The sequence below is a fragment of the Pleurodeles waltl genome, chromosome 11, assembly GCF_031143425.1.
Source record: "Pleurodeles waltl isolate 20211129_DDA chromosome 11, aPleWal1.hap1.20221129, whole genome shotgun sequence".
In the NCBI taxonomy this organism is placed as follows: domain Eukaryota; kingdom Metazoa; phylum Chordata; class Amphibia; order Caudata; family Salamandridae; genus Pleurodeles; species Pleurodeles waltl.
Genome location: NC_090450.1, coordinates 708055457 through 708077503, shown reverse-complemented (window position 1 = coordinate 708077503; position 22047 = coordinate 708055457). Strand labels below are relative to the sequence as shown.

Sequence of the window (22047 nt, the reverse complement as noted above, 5' to 3'; positions counted from 1 at the left end):
AAATGGATAGAGAGAAAGAAGGTCTTGGAGTGGACATGAGACTGACAGGAATAGTTGAGAGGGAGGAGTGTGATAAATGGAAATAGAAAATAAGGAACAAGAGAAAATGAGGATGTAAGGGATTGTAAATTAAGAGATCGGAAAATGGAGGGTATGATTGAGAGGTAGATGATGTGAGCGGGTAAACAAGAATGTGAGTGTAAAAAAGCAGGAGCAAGTTAAAGTGCTTGAAGCCTTACGGTTGAGAGTGTGAGTGACAGTGAAAAAACAAGCATGAGAGAAAATGGGCATGAGAAGAAATGAGAGGGAAATAGCAAGACTGGAAGATTAAAAGAAATAAAGACAGAAAATGGGAGACACTGATGGTGAGAGGAAGGGAGCGAGAGTCGGGAGGGAGACAGAAGAGCGAACTAGAGAGCAGGAAGTAGCAGTTTAAGACAGGAAGAAACAGAGGAAATAAGAGGCAGATGGTGATAGAAAGCAAGAGGGCAATGAAAAGAATAAGGAACCAGAGAGAGGCATGGGAGAAAGGGTGTAAGAAAGAATCAAGATGGCACACAGAGCAAGAGTTTATAAAAGATAGGTCAGACCGTGAGGAACAGAAACCGAGAGGCAGACTTAGATGGGAAGGGGGAGACTAAGAGAAGAAAGGGTGGAGTGAGTGTGAGAGGAATACACTTCGCAAGAGAGAGGGAAGCAGAAGGAGACAAGATAAAAGAGTCCGTTTGTGTTTTTTAATTCAAAGTTTGTTGGGGAAAAAAACAAAGCCCTCCTTGCAGAAATAATGCTTGTTCACTCTAGTCACCTATTTGCGCCCCATCAGTTTCAGAGATCACCAGCCGCCGCTGAAATAGAAGAGGACCTTTGGGAGGCTGCCCAGTAGTAACTCTATGTAACCACTTCCTCAACAGCTACCATTGACATCCATTACTACTCAGCGACCGGGCCCGTCCCAGAGAAGTTTGTGGCTGACTCAAAGTCACCATCCATCCTGGAGAAGATTCTAGAAGATGCTGGGTCACGTTCCACCTTCGACAAGCTTCTAGGTGACCCAGAGTCACTCTCCAAGCTGCAGGAATCATTGAGTGACTCAGAGCCATTAGACATGGCCTTCGCATCACAGCCCGCCCTGCAAATGGTGAAATCCTTGAAACAATTGAATAAGCTGGCGGTTACTCTCAGTATCAGAGGGACAAACCTCTACTTGGCTGCCGGGAAGGAGTCTCCCTTCACTTTGGAGGTGGGTATCTTTCAGCAGGCAGGTGTTTCACTGCACAATGGGGGAAACATAAACAGTATTCTTTTTCTGGGTACAACTAGAATAAGACAACTGATTCTTTGCAACAAGCACTGGCAAAGCCACTAGATTTGCCATTAGGTGCCATTTTGTGACTTTGTCTGTGCTTTTTTGTCATGGTTTTTGTAAAACGTTGTTATTAGGGCATCTCCCTAGCCCTCACCTATATAAAAGCAAAATGTTGGTGAAAAGAAAAACATGTCTCTAAAAGCATGCATTGCCACATTAGTCCCTGGCTCTGTGTGTAAACGTGCTCCTTGTTAAAGGGCAGCTTGCTGTCACTCCCATGGAAGTTGCCAGTGCCTGAAGGGCTAGGACTCATTACCCCATGCTGTATGCTGTCATAGGCAGAAGAAAAAGTTGAATGACACAACAGACTCTATTCCCCTTTCTGCGGACTCAGCCAAAGTAAATGAACAATACATTTTGTTTATAATTACACAATGTTGCTCCAAATGAAAAGCCAATTTTATGCAGTGCTCTCCAACACAGGTTAATGAGTGACAGATGCATGCCATATTTTCAGGATAGCCCCTGAATAACTGAGTGCCAGTCAGATTCACTGTTTGGAAGTTTATCTTATATGAAAACCCTTACATTTTGATTTGACACTGGTAGAGCCACGAGGCAAGCAGGAGGACATACAGAAATCCATGTTAGAGATGCAGAGAAGGGCACAGGATTGGCAAGCACTTAGATAAAATAACCTCAAAGGGGTAGAAAAACGCCAAGCAGGTTAAACAGGAAAATATCCGCTACACATGCTAAAAAAAAACAGCCATGTCCCTGGTATTAGCAATCATGAACCTCCAGTCCAGGTCCGGCTGGTACCTGTTCCTGTCAGGTAAGGTCTGTGGCAGCCATATTGCTAGCTATGTGTAGCTGAGCCTTCACTCTCTTCCCAAACCCAAGTCAAGCATCATTCGTTTCAACTAATGCTTCAGCCACAACCCAACCTGCGTGCCCTTTGACCTAAGAGTACAGCCGCAACCCCATCAGGGAGGTCAGACGCAAACCTATCAAAGCTCTCCACCCTTCAGGTTAGTGAACATTTCTGTAGTCCAGCTGCACCGATTGCACTACTGATGTTCACAGGTAAGAGTCTTAATACTTATACTTATTATGTGGTTAATAAAAACCATTACAAGCGAATGTAAAAGGAAATATCTAAATACAAAATGTATTATGTTACAAAAAATGATGGTAAATTGATCATTACTTCTTTACACTCAGAGAGTTGTTCCTTTTGACATACTTTATATACAAGGTAATACAGTGATGGGGATGTGAAGTTTTTTGAGGACAACATACATGTATCACTGTCCACAATTTCACATATTTACAGTTCAACTGTGTATGCTTACCATTCATGCTGTGGATTAAAGTTTGCATACAAGCTGTAATGTGATGACGGTTAAAGCTTGAGAAAAGGAACTTTTTCAGGGTTCTATCAATGCGGGACAAGCACTCAATATTTGTAAAACGGACTCCTTCTTGTAAACATAAAGGGAAATATTTCCAAGGAGCTTGTGCCGCCATTGCATATTTTTTTTTGATGCAGCAGCGGCTCTCTGTTAGTTCCATATTTAAAATACAACGCCTTTGGCCAAATGCTTCAGTTTTTTGGGGCCTGCATCAAAAAAGCACCTACGCTGGACCTGGCTGCATCACTGGGATTTTAATGTATGCAGAGGGGGCGTTCTGTCAGAAAGAGTGACTTACAACTGACGCAGTGATATTTACAAGATTTTCATTGTCTGACGCTTCTGTCAGATGTGTCTCGCAAAGCCTACAATGCATCAGAATTCCTACGCCTCTAAAACCCAGGCATAGGAATTGACAGAGTGGCTTTGAAACACAGGAATCTGACCATTTGCAGTCACTTCACACCCTGTAAGATGTCTGTTTTACCATCCCCACCAGTTAGGAGGTCTATAGATGTGCTAATCATGTTGTAAGATCTTTTGACCAACCTGGGACTATAGCACCTATGATTCAATCATCCACTGCAGCAAGGCTATGTGACGTTGTGTACTTTTTGTAAGGGAAGGCCAGGATTTTCACTTCTCCATGGAGGAAGGGGTCTCCAAGTCAATGGCTGCGTACTCCAAAGGACATCAGATAAGTACATACATAAGGTAGGTAATACATGCATTGTCACTTTTCATTCCCACATATACTTGTATTTACTTACAATACACTGTCACTCACAATGTCACACATACCCAGGTCTTTACTTATACATACCCGATTTTTACAATTTTTTGTGATTTCAGCCTCCTTCAGAAACCAATCCTGGGTCCCAGAAAGCTAAACATTTCTGAAAAGCAGACAAAATTCTGAATTCAGGAAGGGGTCATTCGTGTAGATCCTACAAGTGTTTCCTACAGAAAATAACAGCTGAAATAAAAGAATATTGAAATTGAGGTGACAAAAACAGCCATTTTTCTCCACGTTTTACTCTGTAACTTTTTCCTGCGATGTCAGATTTTTTAAAGCAATATACCGTTACGTCTGCTGGACTCTTCTTGTTGCGGGGATATATAGGGCTTGTAGGTTCAAGAACCCTAGGTACCCAGAGCCAATAAATGAGCTGCACCTTGCAATGGGTTTTCATTCTATACCGGGTATACAGCAATTAATTTGGTGAAATATAAAAAGTTAAAAATAGGTATCAAGAAAACCTTTGTATTTCCAAAATGGGCACAAGATAAGGTGTTGAGAAGCAGTGGTTATTTGCACATCTATGAATTCCGGGGTGCCCATACTACCATGTGAATTACAGGGCATTTCTCAAATAGACATGTTTTTTACACACTGTCTTACATTTGGAAGGAAAAAATGTAGTGAAAGACAAGGGGCAATAACACTTGTTTTGCTATTCTGTGTTCTCCCAAGTCTCCTGATAAAAATGGTACCTCACTTGTGTGGGTAGGCATAGCACTTGCAAAAGGAAATGCCCCAAAACACAACGTTGACACATCACATTTTCACAAAGAAAACAGAGCAGTGTTTTACAAAGGGCCTAGCTGTGTATTTTGGCCTCTAGCTCAGCCGGCACCTGGGGAAACCTAGCAAACCTGCACATTTATGAGAACTAGATACCTAGGGGAATCCAAGATGGGGTGACTTGTGGGGCTCTGACCAGGTTCTGTTACCCAGAATCCTTTGCAAACCTCAAAATTTGGCCCACAAAACCCTTTTTCCTCTCATTTCGGTCACAGAAAGTTTTAGAATCCGAGAGCAGCCACAAATTTCCTTCCACCCAGAGTTCCCCCAAGTGTCCTGATAAAAATGGTACCTCACTTGTGTGGGTAGGCCTAGCGCCTGCGAAAGGAAATGCCCCCAAAACACAACGTGGACACATCACATTTTCATAAAGAAAACAGAGCAGTTTTTTACAAAGTGCCTAGCTGTGGATTTTGGCGTCTAGCTCAGCTGGCCCATAGGGAAACCTAGAAAACCTGCCCATTTTTTAAAACTAGACACCTAGGGGAATCCAAGATGGGATGACTTGTGGGGCTCTGACCAGGTTCTGCTACCCAGAAACCTTTGCAAACCTCAAACATTGGCCAAAAAAACACTTTTTCCTCTCATTTCGGTGACAGAAAGTTCTGGAATCTGAGAGGAGCCACAAATTTCCTTCCACCCAGCGTTCCACCAAGCGTCCCGATAAAAATGGTACTTCACTTGTGTGGGTAGGCCTAGCGCCCGCAAAAGTAAATGCCCCAAAACACAACGTGGACACTTCACATTTTCACAAAGAAAACAGCTGTTTTTTAAAAAGTGCCTTGCTGTAGATTTCGGGCTCTTGCACAGCTGGCCCCTGGGGAAACCTAGCAAACCTGCACATTTTTTAAAACTAGACACCAATGGGAATCCAAGATGGGGTGACTTGTGGGGCTCTGACCAGGTTCTGTTACCCAGAATCCTTTGCAAACCTCAAAATTTGGCCCAAAAAACACTTTTTCCTCTCATTTCGGTGACAGAAAGTTTTAGAATCCGAGAGGAGCCACACATTTCCTTCAACCCAGAGTTCGCCTAAGTCTCCTGATAAAAATGGTACCTCACTTGTGTGGGTAGGCCTAGCGCCCGCGAAAGGAAATGCCCCCAAAACACAACGTGGAAACATCACATTTTCATAAAGAAAACAGAGCAGTTTTTTACAAAGTGCCTAGCTGTGGATTTTGGCGTCTAGCTCAGCTGGCCCCTAGGGAAACCTAGCAAACCTGCGCATTTTTTAAAACTAGACACCAATGGGAATCCAAGATGGGGTGACTTGTGGGGCTCTGCCCAGGTTCTGCTACCCAAAATCCTTTGCAAACCTCAAAATTTGGCCCAAAAAACACTTTTTCCTCTCATTTCGTTGACAGAAAGTTCTGGAATCTGAGAGGATCCACAAATTTCCTTCCACCAAGCGTTCCCCCAAGCCTCCCGATAAAAATGATACCTCACTTGTGTGGGTGGCCCAGGTGCCTGCAACAGAAAAATGCCAAAAACCTGTAGAGATTGAGGGGATAGCACAGCGACTTGATAAGCACATAGTCTTCTTTTATACATCTTTTAGGCTGACTCTGCTAAAGGGACCCACACAAGTGAGGTATCATTTTACTTGGGAGACTGAGGGGAACTCTGTGTGGAAGGAAATTCGTGCCACAGCGGTGATCCTACAAAGAAAAGTGAGGAAAATATGCTTTTTTAAAGCAAATTTTGAGGTTTGCAGAGGAGTCTGGGTAAGAAAATGTTGGGGGATCCAGGCAAGCCACACCTCCTTGGACTCCTTGGGGTGTCTATTTTTATAACATGCCTGGGTTTTGGTAGGTTTCCCTAGATAAGGCCGCACCCGGGACCAAAAACATAAGTGCCCCCCCAACACTGGTTGCAATAGATCAATTTGATGTGTCCACCTACCTATGTGTTGTTCCAAACACTAAAATTGTGAAAAGAAATGCACTTTGGTTATGTTAAAAAGACCCCTCACCCACCAACCAAGTTGGTGCCCTGCTTCATCATCGGGGTCCCACCCGAGACAGATACCGTGTCACAGGTGTACTGCGACGCCTGATTACAGCAGAGCAGGCTTCGTCATTTTTACCACACATACTGGTTGGACTTGGCACAAAGGTGAGTGATGGTTCAGTGGATCAAATTTTATTAACAAGAGATTTCACAAAAATTAAATGCACTGTTAATAACTGAAAGGCCAAAAAACGGAACCAATGACTCATAGCTCGTGAGCTGTAAAGCCACGACAAGGCACCAACCACTTTACAGTCCATTCACACACCTTCCATACATGACATGCACAAGACCATTCACGCCGCCAGCAACAAGCCCAGCACATTACAACACTCGCATCGACAGACAGCGCCACTCAAGGGCCCATCACTTTCATACGCCCACATGCCTGATACAGCAATCACACCAGCTGATGAGTGTGTGGACTGACGATTGGCTGGCACCGCCAGCCAAGCGCTACCCCACTCACACCGCCAGCGAAGCACCACCCCACTTACACCGCCAGCCAAGCACAACCTCATGCACACCGCCAGCCAAGCACCACCCCATGCACACTGCCAGCCAAGCACCACCCCACGCACACCGCCAACCAAGCACCACCCCACGCACACCGCCATCACTTTTTGTTTTTGTTTTTAAACAACAAAGAAACCACTAATTGTAAATAAGTACAAAACTACAAACACAAACGCTCTAACTGAATACATGACAGTAATGCCAACCGTGAAACTAAACATATAAAAATATAAAACAGCAGTTTACGTTCACAGAATTTCCCAATAATTATTTTGTGTGTGGTAGCTCCTGAAACAGCCACCCACACACAGCCCAGGCTTTGAAGGACAATCAGGGCAGTACATCCCAGTCTCCTTCCTGATACCTCTTCTAGCACAGACTCTACTTCTCTTAGCAGGAAAGTTTTTTTTTGGCCGTGGGAGGAATGTGCTCATCAAAGTGACGATCTTTCAATCTAGCCACATCCTCCACCGCTGCTTCTCTAGGAACTCTTGCCTGTTCCAGCACAACAAGGCTCGCTATGATAGACTCCTGAAATTTCACAAATGTCATCCCTGACTCTGGTAAACTATCCTTGAAAACAACAAAAGCATTAAAAGTTGCCAAGTGGAACAGGTGAACCGCTAATTTCTTATACCAAACATAAAACTTACGAGCAGCAGTATAAGTTTCCAACCTCTGATCTACTCTATCAACACCACCTATGTGCTTATTATTGTCTAAAATGCACACAGGTTTGCGCACTTCAGCAACTTGACCCCAAACAGCTACAGGTGAAGTACTCTCATCATGGATGGTAGTTAGCATGTACACATCCCTCCTGTCTACAAATTTTAAGATAGCAGCTCATCATTCCACAAGGCACTGCACTGTCCCTTCTCAAGTTTTTTACAGACAAGCTCTCTTGGATAGCCTTTCCGATTAGAGCAGATTGTGCCGCAAGCAACAGTGTCCACTCTGAACAACCCCTTGAACAACTGAACTCCAGTGTAGAAGTTATCTACATATAAATGGTGACCTTTGTTAAACAGTCGTCTACCAAGTTCCCACACAATTTTCTCGCTAATTCCAAATGTGGGTGGACAACCAGGGGGGTCAATATTGGAATCCCTACCAGTGTAGACACGGACATTATAAACATATCCTGTACTACTTTCAGACAGCATAGACATCTTAATTCCATACCGTGCCCTCCTGCTAGGAATGTACTGCCTAAAAACCAAACAACCCTTGAACAGGACCAAAGACTCATCTACAGATATTTCTTTGCCTGGAACATAGATCTCTGAAAACCGATCTACCAAATGATCAAGGACAGGTCTAATCTTAAAAAGACGGTCAGAATCAGGGTGATCTCGTGGCAAGGCTAAAGCATTAACTACAAAATGCAACATCCGAAGAAGAAGCTCATACCGGTTACGACTCATGATGGCAGGAAATATAGCAGTTGCCATCAAGGGACTAGTAGACTAATATGAAGACAGATATGGTTTCCTTATCAGCCCCATCAAAAAAGTTAAACCCAAGAACTTTTTCAACTCTTCCAGATTTGTGGGAATCCACCGGCTAGCTCTAGATTGTGGCCTAAGTCTGGCAGCGTTGTCCCTTAAATACTGCTCTGCATACACATTAGTCTGCTCAACAATCTCTTCCAAAAATATATTGTCCATAAACAACTCAAAAAAGTTGACGGGCAAAATGTTTTCCGTATTAACTCGACACCCTGGGAAACCAGTAAACGCAGGCAACTGCGGCTGCTCCATGTTTGGTGCAACCCACGTGTCAGGTCTTCCAATGGGAAGCCTTTCAGCTGCTGGCTCCTGCACCATTGGCATAGCAGTGTCCTCCTCTAACACAGGCCCTTCATCAGCACTGAGAGTGGCTTCATCATCACATGATTCCTCTCTGACAGAAAATTAACTTCCAGAATCTTGCACTTCCTCCTCTGCCTCAGATACAGAGTCAGTTTCATAATCATGTTCAGAAGACGACTCAAAAAACTACACCAACAACCTGCTGAGCGGTCATCCTACGGCTAGCCATAATCCTTCCTACAAAAATGAACTGGACAAATGCACCACCAACAACCAGCACTGTGTAAGATAAGTAACAAACAAAGTGTAGCCTTATCACTAAGAGTTATAAACTCAAAAACTATACTGCTCACTTGCCTGAGAAAGCTTGACTCACCAGCAACTACTCTGCACAGCAATCACCAATGATATCCCACTAAAAAGAGAAAAAAAAGCAAATTAGACATAAGACAACACAATAATCATTGTGCATAAATCTAAGGACAATTTCACACACAATCCTGCATTCAGTACACCACCTGCAAACATTTAATTCATGCATGGCAACAATACTCCTTTGGAGTAAATTTATTTACTTACCTAAAACATGCAACTACGTATACCGCAGGACAACCACTGCCAAAACTGCAACAAGCCACGGCAAAGGAAGCAAAATCTTTGAACTAGAACAAAAAGAAGAAATAAGCTGTTATTATCATAAATGTGAATACTTCACCAGTTGACAAACCAACCATTTTTAAATTTTACCAAGGGGGGCAGAAATGCCATAGAATATATTGCCCCCTTTGGGGGGCCACCCTTGCCCAAGGGGCCACCCCCCACACAAAACACACACATGATCCCTGGCGCAAAGTGGATGGGCCTGAAAAAAAAGAAGAAAAAAAAGCCGAAAGTAAAAAAATCCCTGGCGCCTTCATGGTTTCTGCCCCCCTGAGGGCAGAAGGGCCTATAAAAACTAGGCCAATCTGCCTCCAAGGGGGGCAGAAATGGCCTAGATTACATTGCCCCCCTTGGGGGGGCGACCCTTGCCCAAGGGGCCACCCCCCCACACAAAGCACACACACACATGATCCATGGCATTAAGGAAATTCTGCCCGCCTTGGAGGCAGAAAGGCCTAAAAAAATAGGCCGGGCAGAACTGCCCAATAGTGCTTTTGGGTTTTTGGGGGCGACCCTTGCCCAAGGGGCCGCCCCCAACACAAACAAATGAACAACAACAAACAATCCCTGGTGTCTAGTGGCTTTCTGCCCCCATTGAGGGCGGATCGGCCTAAAAATAAGGCCAATCTGCCCCCAAGTGGGGAAGAAATGGCAAAAAATACATTGCCCCCAAAGGAGAGCGACCCTTGCCTAAGGGGTCTCTCTCCCACACAATAAACACACACGCACGCACACACACTAATTCCCTGGTGTCTAGTGGGCATTCCTGCTGCCCGATCGCGCATGAATGCTCAAAGAGACATCGAGGGAAAGGAAAACCCTTTCCTTTCCCTCAATGCCTTTTTCAGAGGGATCCACCACCGCTCAGAGGTGAAACTTACCTCCTTTCCTGAAGACGCGCTGGAAGCAAATGGCTTCCAACGCGTCTTTGCCCCTTTTCATGATGCCAGCGCACGATCGCACGCTGACATCATTGAGGTTGGGGGGGCGGGCTTCCCCTTCCAGCCCTGACCTGGGGGGTGGGGGGGACAGCCAGAGGGCTGGTAAATGGTTGTAATGGTTACTTCCATGGCGCCTCACAGGCGCAGCCATGGACGTAACCATTATGTCCATGGCGACCAAGGGGTTAACCCCTTGGGTGCCTGGCGCGAAGTGGCCTCGTCCTCGGCCACAGTTCCTGTCCGGCACCCAGCCCATGAGCCTCCCACCCACACCCCCCATCAGGGATGGAAGGGGAATCGCTTCCCCTTCCACCCCCACCCTCCTTGACGTCTGATGACGTCAGCACGCAATCAGAGGTCGCCTCCCACAGATTGGAAAGAGAAATGGAAGCATTTCTCTTTTTGATCAGGGACTCGGGCGGGAGAGGCATCAAAGGAAAGGAAAGGCCTTTCCTTGCCTATGATGTCTCTCTATGCATTTCTGGAGAAATGCCCACTAGACACCAGGGAGTTTGCTTTTTTAAATATTTGTGCATAAGGTGAGCGGACCCTTTAGCAAGGGCCGCTCCCCGGGGGGGGGGATATTTTTTTAAGGCCTTTTCTGAGCCCCTTTGGGCAGATCAGCCTATTGGAAGGGGCAGAAACCATTAGGCGCCAGGGATTGTTTACTGTTTTTTTTTTTTTACAAGATGGGAGCAACCCCTTAGGCAAGGGTCGCTCGCCTGGGGGCAAATTATTTTTTGGCCATTTCTGCCCCCCTTACGGGCAGATCGACCTATTTTGTTTAGGCCAATCTGCCCCCAGGTGGGGCAGAAACCACTAGACTCTCAGGATTTTTTTTTTAAGTCAGTTTCACGCAAGGGGAGCGACCCCTTAGGCAAGGGTTGCTCCACTGGGGGAGTGGGGGGGAGGGGCTTAATTTAGGCCATTTCTGCCCCCCTTGGGGCAGATGGGCCCATTTTAATTAGGCCAGTCTGTCTCCAAAGGGGGCAGAAACCACTAGGCACCAGGGATTATTTTTATTTTTTTGCAGTTGGGGAGCGACCCCTTAGGCAAGGGTCGCTCCCCTGGGGGACAATTTTATTTTAGGCCATCTCTGCCCACCTTGGGGGCAGATCAGCCTATTTTTCTTAGGCCGATCTACCCCCAAGGGGAGCAGAAACCACTATACACCAGTTTTTGTTTTTTACTTCAGTTTCACGTAAGGGGAGCGACCGCTTAGGCAAGGGTCGCTCCTCTGGGAGGCAAATTTATGGCCATTTCTGTCCCTCTTGTGGGCAGATCGGCCCATTTTAACTAGGCAAATCTGCCCCCAAGCAGAACTACTAGGCACCAGGGATTTTTTTCTTTTTTTGCAGATGGGGAGCGACCCCTTGGGCAAGGGTCGCTCCCCTGTGGGGCAATTTTATTTTAGGTCATCTCTGCAGATTTGCCCCAAGGGGGGCTGAAACTACTAGACACCAGGGATTGGTGTGTATGTTTTGTTTGGGGGGGGGGGGGCAGCCCCTTGGACAAGGGTCGCTCCCCATGGTGCAGAAAGCCACCAGTGACCAGGGAAGATTCTTTTTAAAAAAAAGAGGGTGGTGGGGATGGCCATTGTTACCCCCGATCCACTACCCAGGGTAGCAGAAAGCCTACCAACCAGTATGGGCATGGTTATGCCCCTACCCCAACTGACAGGAGTAACAGTCTTACAGCTCTCCCCGCACACTAAAACATCTTATCCCACAGCAAGCAACAGGACATTTGATTATTTTGGGTTTTGGTTTTACATTTGGGCCATGAGAGCTTGTCTAACTCTCAAAATCGTCCCACTTGGAATGGTGAAGGCTGCACTTTTTGGACTTTGGGACACTGTCATGTAGAAAAATCTACGAGACCTAGACACATCTGAAAACTAAACATCTGGGTCAATCCAGTGTGGTGTGCTTCACATGCACCCCACACCATTGTCTTACCCACAATGCCCTGCAGACCTTCAACTTGGTATGAAATCACACATGTTTCCCACATTTTTGTGATGGAATCCTCCAGAATCTGCAGGAATTCACAAAATGTATACTATCCAGCATTGTCGCATGTATACCGATAAAAATTCTGCCACACTTGTCAGCCTAAAAATGATTTTTTTTTTTAACTGCCCTTTTGGACCTCCTTTGGTTCCCCCTCAATTTCAACAAGTTTTTGGTTCTTCCCTGTCACAGGCACTTGGCCCACCTACACAAGTGAGGTATCATTTTTACCGGGAGACTGAGGGGAACGTTGGGTGGTAGGAAATTTGTCCTGGTGCAGTGATCCCACACAGAAATGTGGGAAAATTTGATTTTGGGGCCAAATTTGAGGTTTGCTGAGGATTCTGGATAAGAAAACACTGGGGGATCCACGCAAGTCACACCTCCCTGGACTCCCTCGGGAGTCTAGTTTTTAGAAATGTTTGGGTTTGGTAGGTTTCCCTCAATGACTGCTGAGCCCAGGAGCAAAAATGCAGTTCCCCCTCCCCCGCAAAAACAGGTAGTTTTGTATTTGATAATTATGATGTGCCCACATAGTGTATTGGAGCATTTCCTGTCGTGGGCACTAAGCCTACCCACACAAGTGAGGTACTATTTTTATCGGGATACTTGGGGGAATGCTGGGTGGAAGGAAATTTTTGGCTCCCCTCAGAGTCCAGAACTTTGCATCACCAAAATGTGAGGAAAAAGTATTTTTTTTTGCTACGTTTTGATGTTTGCTAAGGATTCTGGGTAACAGAACCTGGTGAGAGCACCACAAGTTACCCCATCCTGGGTTCCTCTAGGTGTGTAGTTTTCAGAAATGTCCAGGTTTGCAAGGATTTCCTAGGTGCCGGCTTAGCTAGACGCCAAAATACACAGCTAGGCACTTTGCAAAAAACAGGTCTTCTTTTTTTGAGAAAATGTGATGTGTCCATGTTGTGTTTTGGGGCATTTCCTGTGACGGGCACTAGGCCTACCAACACAAGTGAGGTACCATTTGTATCGGGAGACTTGAGGAAATGCTGGGTGGAAGGGGCTCCTCTCAGATTCCAGAACTTTCTGTCACTGAAATGTGAGGAACAAGTGTTTTTTTAGCCAAATTGTGTGGTTTGCAAAGGATTCTAGGTAACAGAACCTGCAAGAGCGCTACAAGTCACCACATCCTGGGTTCCCCTAGGTGTCTACTTTTTAAAAAAATGCACAGGTTTGGTAGGTTTTTGTAGGTGCCGGCTGAGCTAGAGACGAAAATCCACAGCTAGGCACTTTCCAAAAAACACATCAGTTGTCAACGTGAGAATGTGAGGTGTCCATGTTGCATTTTGGGGTGTTTCCTTTCACGGCCACTGGCCTACCAATACAAGTGAGGTACCATTTTTATCGGGAGACTTGGGGGAATGCTGGGTGGAAGGAAATTTGTGGCTCCCCTCAGATTCCAGAACTTTCTATCACCAAAATATGAGGAAAAAGGGTTTTTTTGCCAAATTTTGAGTTTTGCAAAGATTCTGGGTAACAGAACCTGGTGAGAGCTCCACAAGTCACCCCCGTCCTGGATTGGCCTAGGTGTCGAGTTTTGAAAAATGCACAGGTTTGGTAGGTGTCCCTAGGTGCCGGCTGAGCTAGAGGCCAGAATCCACAGCTAGGCACTTTGCAAAAAACACGTCAGATTTCAATGTAAAAATGTGATGTGTCAATGTTGCGTTTCCTGTCTCTGACACTAGGCCTACCCACACAAGTGAGGTACCATTTTTATCGGGAGACTTGGGGAAACACAGAATAGCAGAACAAGTGTTATTGCCCCTTGTCTTTCTCTACATTTCTCCTTCCAAATATAAGACAGTGTGTAAAAAAGACACCTATTTGAGAAATGCCCTGTAATTCACATGCTAGTATGGGGACCCCAGAATTCAGAGATGAGCAAATAACCACTGCTTCTCAACACCTTATCTTGTGCCCATTTTGGAAATAAAAAGGTTTCCTTGATGCCTATTTTTCACTCTTTATATTTCACCAAATGAATTGCTGTATACCCGGTATACAATGAAAACCCATTGCAAGGTGCAGCTCATTTACTGGCTCTGGGTACCTAAGGTTCTTGATATCCCCACAACAAGAATAGTCCAGTAGACGTAATAGTATATTGCTTTTGAAAATCTGACATTGCGGGAAAAAGTTGCAGAGTAAAATGTGGAGAAAAATGGCTGTTTTTTTTACCTCAATTTCATTTTGTTTTCAGCTGTTATTTGCTGTAGGAGAACTTTGTAGGATCTACACAAACGACTCCTTGCTGAATTCATAATGTTGTCTACTTTTCAGAAATGTTTAACTTTCCAGGATCCACTATTGGTTTCACACCCATTTGTGTCACTAACTGGAAGGAGGCTAAAAGCACAATTTCTTTTTTAAAATGGGGTATGTCCCAGTAAAATGCCAAAATTGTGTTGAAAAATGTGGTTTTCTGATTCAAGTCTGCCTGTTTCTGAAAGCTGGGGAGATGGTGATTTTAGCATCACAGACCCTCTGTTGATGCCATTTTCAGGAAAAAAACACAAGCTTTCTTCTGAAGCCGAAATGTTCGCTGTTTTTTGGCTAATTTCTTGCTCTTCTCCGGGGGAAAGCAAAGCAAAACACAAACGCTGTGGGATAGCGTAACTGGATGGACGGAATTCAGAACCAATCAAACATTCACCCCCAGTCACAGATCTGGGTTTAATCCATCCATTATTTTGCTCACCATGCCACCCCAGTTTGAACCCAGCCATATGCAAATCAGTCTTGACCCTGTTCCTCAAGGGAACAGTCCAGCCCGAACTGCCAGGCCAGGTTCTCCCTGGACCGGAAACAAGCATCCTGGGACCGGTTTCAGGGTTTCACCCCTCATCAGCCAGGCTAGCTTGAATCCAGTGGCACAGTGAGCCTGGGTCCCACGTCTGGGCATACCCGGCGCACTTAGGGCGGCAAAAGCAAAGCAAAACACAAACGCTGTGGGATAGCGTAACTGGATGGAAGGAATGCGGAACCAATCAAACATTCACCCCCAGTCACAGATCTGGGTTTAATCCATCCATTATTTTGCTCACCATGCCACCCCAGTTTAAACCCAGCCATATGCAAATCAGTCTTGACCCTGTTCCTCAAGGGAACAGTCCAGCCCGAACTGCCAGGCCAGGTTCTCCCTGGACTGGAAACAAGCATCCTGGGACCGGTTTCAGGGTTTCACCCCTCATCAGCCAGGCTAGCTTGAATCCAGTGGCACAGTGAGCCCGGGACCCACGTCTGGGCATACCCGGCGCACTTAGGGCGGCAAAAGCAAAGCAAAACACAAACGCTGTGGGATAGCGTAACTGGATGGACGGAATGCAGTACCAATCAAACATTCACCCCAGGGGAACCCACAAACTCGGGTACCTCTAGAATCCCAAGAATGTTGGGAAAAAAGGACGCAAATTCAGCGTGGGTAGATATGTGTGGACAAAAAGTTATGAGGGCCTAAGCGCAAACTGTCCCAAATAGACAAAAACAGGCCTGCCAACTGAGGGGGAAAAGGCCTGGCAGTGAAGGGGTTAAAAATCCTTGCTTCCAAATAGTTAATCTTTCTTATTTGTCTGTCCTTTTCATTGTTTTCCTCTTTCATGGAGCAGGCCCCCATTACTTCTCGTCTTACACTTGTTTCACTTTAGCATCTGTTTCAGGGACTACTTTTTCCTTGTTGCTGCCAGGGCTTTTTGAGCTGGAGGCTATGTTGTTGTCTCCTCCAAGCTTGTTGTCGCCCTCCTCCACTTCATGTCTGCAGGGGTACTTTTGTCCCCATGATGCCCCCCGCCACCATCTCCAGCACATCTCTGCTTGGGTTTTATTACATCTTAAATAATGTTATTTTTAACATTTTGTCTGTATTTATCCAATTTTTGGGGGGCACATTATTGGTATTTATCCATATTTATTTTGCATTTTGGGAGTAAATGGAGTTGTTAAATGGTATATTTCCAGATATATTTAACTGTTAGACTTGTACTCATACGTGGATGCCTGTCGTATTTTAGCAAATTTAGTATCCACATTTAACAAAACACTACACCCACAGGTGCACATTAGAGTTATACTACAAATATATGTTAATGTATGCCTGTATTTAAGAAAATTTCATTCTGGTTTTTTTTTAACTTCCCAAGCTGTCTATCTTAACAGCTTTGCCTAGACTTCATGAAAGACAGCATGGGGAGTCGCTCACAAAAAGCACAATTCTCAATATTTTTCTGCTTTTAAAAATAAATACAGTCAAACACACACATTGTTTTCTGTCTGTTTTTATCTGTAGAAATCAGTGAAAATGGAAAACTGGGAGACTTAGGTGGTCATTACAACCCTGGCGGTCGGTGTTAAAGCGGCGGTAAGACCGCCAACAGGCCGGCGGTAGAATAATTGGAATTACGACCGTGGTGGAAACCGCCAACAAAGACAGCCACTTTAACACTCCGAGCGCCACGGCGGTACAGACAAACAGCTTGGCGGTCACCGCCAACAGACAGTCGGAAGACAAAGTGCCACCCACAGTATCACAACCTACCAATCCGCCACCTTTTCCGGGGCGGATTCACCGCGGATAAAAACACGGCGGAAACAGACTTCGAAGGGAAAACGCTCACCTCTACACACCCCACGAGGAATCCGGACGCCATGGAACCAGAGCTGCACATCCTGCCAGCCCTCATCTTCTTGCTCCTCTACCAGGAGCACGAACGCCGGCAGCGAAGACCACAGTGAGTACTGCACCTACGACACAGGGGAGGGGGGAGTGAAAAAACAGGGACACACACATGCAACACCCCCACCCCCACCCACTACAACACACACACTAATACATATTTATACATTATAGTTCCACCCCCTAGCTCCCCCGGAAGAATGCAAAGACAAAAGGAAATGAATGTAACCATTGTAATATATTAAAATCAAGTACGCAAAAATATATATATACACCATAAACAAAATATACACCAAGCTTAGTAGTCCAGGTAGTGCTCCAATGAAGTCCGTGGAACACTGGGCCCACACGGTATGGCCGAGGCATACACAAGATCCCCGACCATGATGGAGAGAACACTGCAGGGGCATCAGAGAGCAAGAAAACAGGCACCTCAGGGGGAGGGAAAGGGGGGGCACCTCAGCCGGTTGAGTGCACGAAGCCAAATCCACGAGAAGGCCGCATGCCCACTGTTCAATCCTGGGGAGTGCTAAGCCACAGTCTCTCAAGCCTCTACAGTGGGTGGGTTGCCCACTGCCATATCCTGGGGAGTGCAAAGCCACAGTCTCTCAAGTCTCTACAGTGGGTGGGTTGCCCACTGCCATACCCTGGGGAGTGCAAAGCCACAGTCTCTCAAGTCTCTACAGTGGGTGGGTTGCCCACTGCCATATCCTGGGGAGTTCAAAGCCACAGTCTCTCAAGTGGATGTATCTCTCCACTGGTTCTGGAGAGGGACTTCTGCCCAGAGTGCTTCATCCTGCTAAGGACAGAGGTAGTGGATGTATCCCTCCACTGGTTCCGGAGGGGGCTCTGTGCCAAGAGTGCTTCATCCTGCTTGTGATGGACTCATTAGCGTCAGTGCCCTTGGCGCTCATGGGCCAGCGGTGCTTGGAGCGGCGGTGCCCTGTTCAGCAGTGCTTGGAGCGGCAGTGCCCTGTTCAGCGGTGCTTGGAGCGGCGGTGCCCTGTTCAGCGGTGCTTGGATCGGCGGTGCTCTGTTCAGCGGTGCTTGGAGTGGCGGTGCCCTGTTCAGCGATGCTTGGAGCAGCGGTGCCCTGTTCAGTGGTGCTTGGAGCGGCGGTGCCCTGTTCAGTGGTGCTTGGAGCAGCGGTGCCCTGTTCAGCGGTGCTTGCGGCAGCAGTGCCCTGTACAGCGGTGCATGAGGTGGCGGTGCCCTGTTCAGCGGTGCTTGAGGCGGCGGTGCCCTGTTCAGCAGTGCTTGGAGCGGCGGTGCCCTGTTCAACGGTGCTTGAGGCGGCGGTGCCCTGTTCAGCGGTGCTTGAGGCAGCGGTCCCCTGTTCAGCGGTGCTTGAGGCGGCTGGCTCCTTTGCAGTGACTCAGCTGCTGGCGGTCCTCTCTGTCCCAACGGGGCTTGTGCTGGCGGTCCTCTCTGTCCCAGCGGGGCTTGTGCTGGCGGTCCTCTCTGTCCCAGCGGGGCTTGTGCTGGTGGTCCTCTCTGTCCCAGCAGGGTTTGTGCTGGCGGTCCTCTCTGTCCCTGCGGGGCTTGTGCTGGCGGTCCTCTCTGTGCCAGCGGGGATGATGGCGGTGGCCTCCTAGCCAGCGGGGATGATGGCGGTGGCGTCCTGGGCAGCGGGGATGATGGCTGCTGTGATGCCCTCAAGCGCCCATCCAACTCCGGGTACGCCACCGCCAGGATCCTGAACATCAGGGGGGTCATGGTGCGATGGGCACCCCTCCCACGTTGGGAGGCCATCCACAGCTGAGCCTCCGCCGTCTTCTTGCTCCACCGGCGAAGGTCCTCCCATCTTTTCCGGCAGTGGGTGCTCCGTCTGTGGTAGACCCCCAGGGTCCGGACGTCCTTGGCGATGGCACGCCAAATATCTTTTTTCTGGTGGACACTGACCTACATGAATTGTACAGGGGGAAGAGAAACTTATTACCAACTGCACCGTCACAGTCATTGGCCCCCATCTCTACCCTTGCCATGTGGCACATGCACTCACCGTTGTTTCATGCACGCCGCAATCTTCCCCCCCTTCTTACATCCACCCCACTCCACACAGGCATAGCCCATACAGCATGCTCCCAGTGTACTTAGCTGTTTGTCTGGTGGACCGTAGAGTAGCGTGTACTGGGGGGAGGACCCCGTCCACGAGTTTCTCCAACTCCTCCGATGTGAAGGCAGGGGCCCTTTCCCCAGACACTCGAGCCATTGTCTCTTCCAGACCAAGGTCACAGCAGCACTTGCAGTGTAGGTCCTCTCCTGTCGAAGATCAGGTATCGAGTAAATGAACAGATAGAAAATGGCGGTCACGTCCGCAGCGGTGCGTACCGTCACCGCCAGCGTACATCGTCATTGGCTCATGGGACCCATAGGGTCCAATGTTAACCAATGCAGCATTGCGCCGCGGTCTTCGGCCGCCTACCGCGACAGTGTACAAAGCCAGCGCAGTTACCTCACATCCCATTGTCCCACTTTAGAGGTCAGGCAGCCGCCATTTCAGGATAATCGAGCGGACCTTCGGCCTCCTGAAGGCCAGGCTCAGGTGCCTCCATATGACAGGTGGATCCCTATTCTACTCACCAAAGAAGGTGTGCCAGATCATCGTGGCCTGCTGTATGCTTCACAACTTAGCTTTGCGACGACAGGTGCCTTTTCTGCAGGAGGATGGTCCAGATGGCGGTGTTGTTGCAGCTGTGGAGCCTGTGAACAGTGAAGACGAGGAAGCAGAAGAAGACATGGACAACTGGGACTCAGTGATCCTGCAATATTTCCAGTGAGACACAGGTAAGAATACAAAACCTGCCTACTACATGTACTTTAACACTACTACCTCTCTACTGTCTGTCATTTTCACCCGGTGTATGGTCACTGAGTTGTCACTTTCCCTTACGATTTCACAGATGTGGGTCCCACTGTGTGACATCTGCTTTGATTCCTCATGGACTAGAGCTGTGTGACATAGGTATGTTGACATAATTGAAAGAGCTTTTTGCCACAGTAATTGCTAATACACTATTCCGAAATCACAGACTGACTCCAGATTGTTTTGTGCTTCAAGAGTGTTTATTTTAGTGCTCAATATTGGAGGGGTTTGCAAAATGGTGAGGGGTGATGGTGGAGGAATGTCCATGGTAGAGTCCAGTCTATTAGTCTCACATGTACATTGCCCAAATGGGCATAGGAAGTGGAGCTGGGCCAGTTTAAGGATGGACAGGGTGACAAAGTGGGACAGAAGGATGACATTCAGGGTGGTCTCATTTCTTGGCGGGGGTCTTGGCATCGTTCTCTGTCTTTGTCCTGGATCTCAGGGACCGTTTGCGGGGTGGTTCTCCCTCTGCAGGGGGTGGGGTGCTGGTGTGGTGGTCCTGTGGCGGTGCCTCCTGTCCACTAGCGCCGCCGGAGGTGGTGGGCAGTTCATCGTCCAGGCTAGTGTCAGGGGCCCCTTGTTGTGCCACAGTGTCCCTCCTGGTGTTGAGTACTTCCTTCAGCACCCCTACGATGTAACCAGGGTGGAATTGATGGCTCTGAGTTCCTCCCTGAAGCCCAAATACTGTTCCTCCTGCAGGCGCTGGGTCTCCTGAAACTTGCCCAGTACCGTTGCCATTGTCTCCTGGGAATGGTGGAAGGCTCCCATGATGTTGGAGAGGGCCTCGTGGAGACTGGGTTCCCTTGGCCTGTCCTCCCCCTGTTGCACAGCAGCCCTCCCAGTTCCCCTGTGTTCCTGGGCCTCCTTCCCCTGGACTGTGTGCCCACTGCCACTGCCCCCAGGTCCCTGTTGTTGTTGGGGAGGTGGGTTAGCCTGGGTTCCCTGTAGTGGTGGACACACTGCTGATTGACGTGTCCTGGGGACAGAGGTATGGGCCCGCTGGGTGGGTGCTGTGCTGGTGATTCCAGGGGGTGGAAGCTCTGTAGTGGCCTGTGACTGTGTGATGGGAACCGACTGTCCCGAGGTCCCCGATGGGCCGGGCTGGTCATCTAGATCAAGTTGGACAGAGGTGCTGTCATCACTGTGGGCCTCTTCTGTTGGTGGTGTGGACATGTGTGGACCCTCCTGTCCGGTGACGTTGGGTAGGGGTCCTGCAGGGGTATAAAAGGATGTTTATTACATCTGTGTGTGGCATGGTGTGCAATGGGTGGGTGACCGTGTACCTCAGTGCTTGCATTCCTGTGTGGGACCTTATGTGATGATGGTTTAGGGGGGTGTATGGGTTCGTGCAGTGGGCATGCTTTGGTGATGGGTGTCCATGCTTTGGTGTTGCATGCAGGGCTTGGTGTTGGGATGTGTGGTTTGTGATGTTGGGACATTTGTGAGGAGTTGGAGTGATGGGGGTGAGGGTGAGGTTGGGGGTATGTGAAGGCATGCAGGTAGGGTGGGGGATGTAATAGTTAAGATTTGACTTACCAGAGTCCATTCCTCCATCTAGTCCTGTGAGGCCCTCAGGATGCAGAATCATCAAGACCTGCTCCTCCCATGTTGTTAGTTGTGGGGGAGGAGGTGGGGATCCGCCGCCAGTCCGCTGAATCGCAAGGTGGTGTTTTGAGACCACGGAACGCACCTTCCCCCGTAGGTCGTTCCACCTCTTCCTGATGTCATCCCGATTCCTTGGGTGCTGTCCCACTGCGTTTACCCTGTCCACTATTCTTTGCCATAGCTCCATCTTCCTTGCAATGGAGGTCTGCTGCACCTGTGATCCGAATAGCTGTGGCTCTACCCGGACGATTTCCTCCACCATGACCCTGAGCTCATCCTCTGAGAACCTGGGGTGTCTTTGCTGTGCCATGGGGTGGTGTGGGTGATGTGTGGGGTGGTGTGTGTGGTGATAAGTGTGCTGATATGTAGTGGGGTGTTGTGTGAGGTGCATGGAAGTTATGTGGTTGATGGTGTTGTGTGCCTGTGGATGCTAGTATTGTTGATGGTGGTGTCTCTCTCTGTGCTTCTTTTTCAATTGTGGTCGTAGGGGTTTGTGGGTGATGTGGGTGTGTGTTTTATATTGTATTGGGTGTGTGGGAGTGGTGTGTGTATGTGTATCAGGTGTGTGTATTTCGAATTGTCCAATGTGGTTGTGTTTTGTATGTGTGTGTGTATTTTGAGCGCGGTGGT

General features: G+C 47.8%; 1 protein-coding gene and 1 long non-coding RNA gene across 2 annotated transcripts in view; one reads left to right on the top strand and one right to left on the bottom strand.

Annotated features, from left to right (window-relative positions):
• LOC138266026 (uncharacterized) overlaps positions 1-9547 on the bottom strand; it is a 199164-nt gene extending 189617 nt beyond the window's left edge. The window contains exons 1-3 of the long non-coding RNA XR_011199449.1: positions 9226-9547; positions 9023-9061; positions 3545-3617 (exon numbers count right to left, since the gene is read on the bottom strand). This is a non-coding gene — a long non-coding RNA (uncharacterized lncRNA). The remainder of the gene's footprint in view (positions 1-3544; positions 3618-9022; positions 9062-9225) is intronic.
• The window catches only part of LOC138266025 (uncharacterized), a 341072-nt gene that overhangs the window by 289979 nt on the left and 29046 nt on the right, over positions 1-22047 (top strand). Inside the window, exon 7 of the mRNA XM_069214333.1 lies at positions 912-1240. Coding sequence (XP_069070434.1) covers positions 912-1240 — 329 coding nt within the window. The remainder of the gene's footprint in view (positions 1-911; positions 1241-22047) is intronic.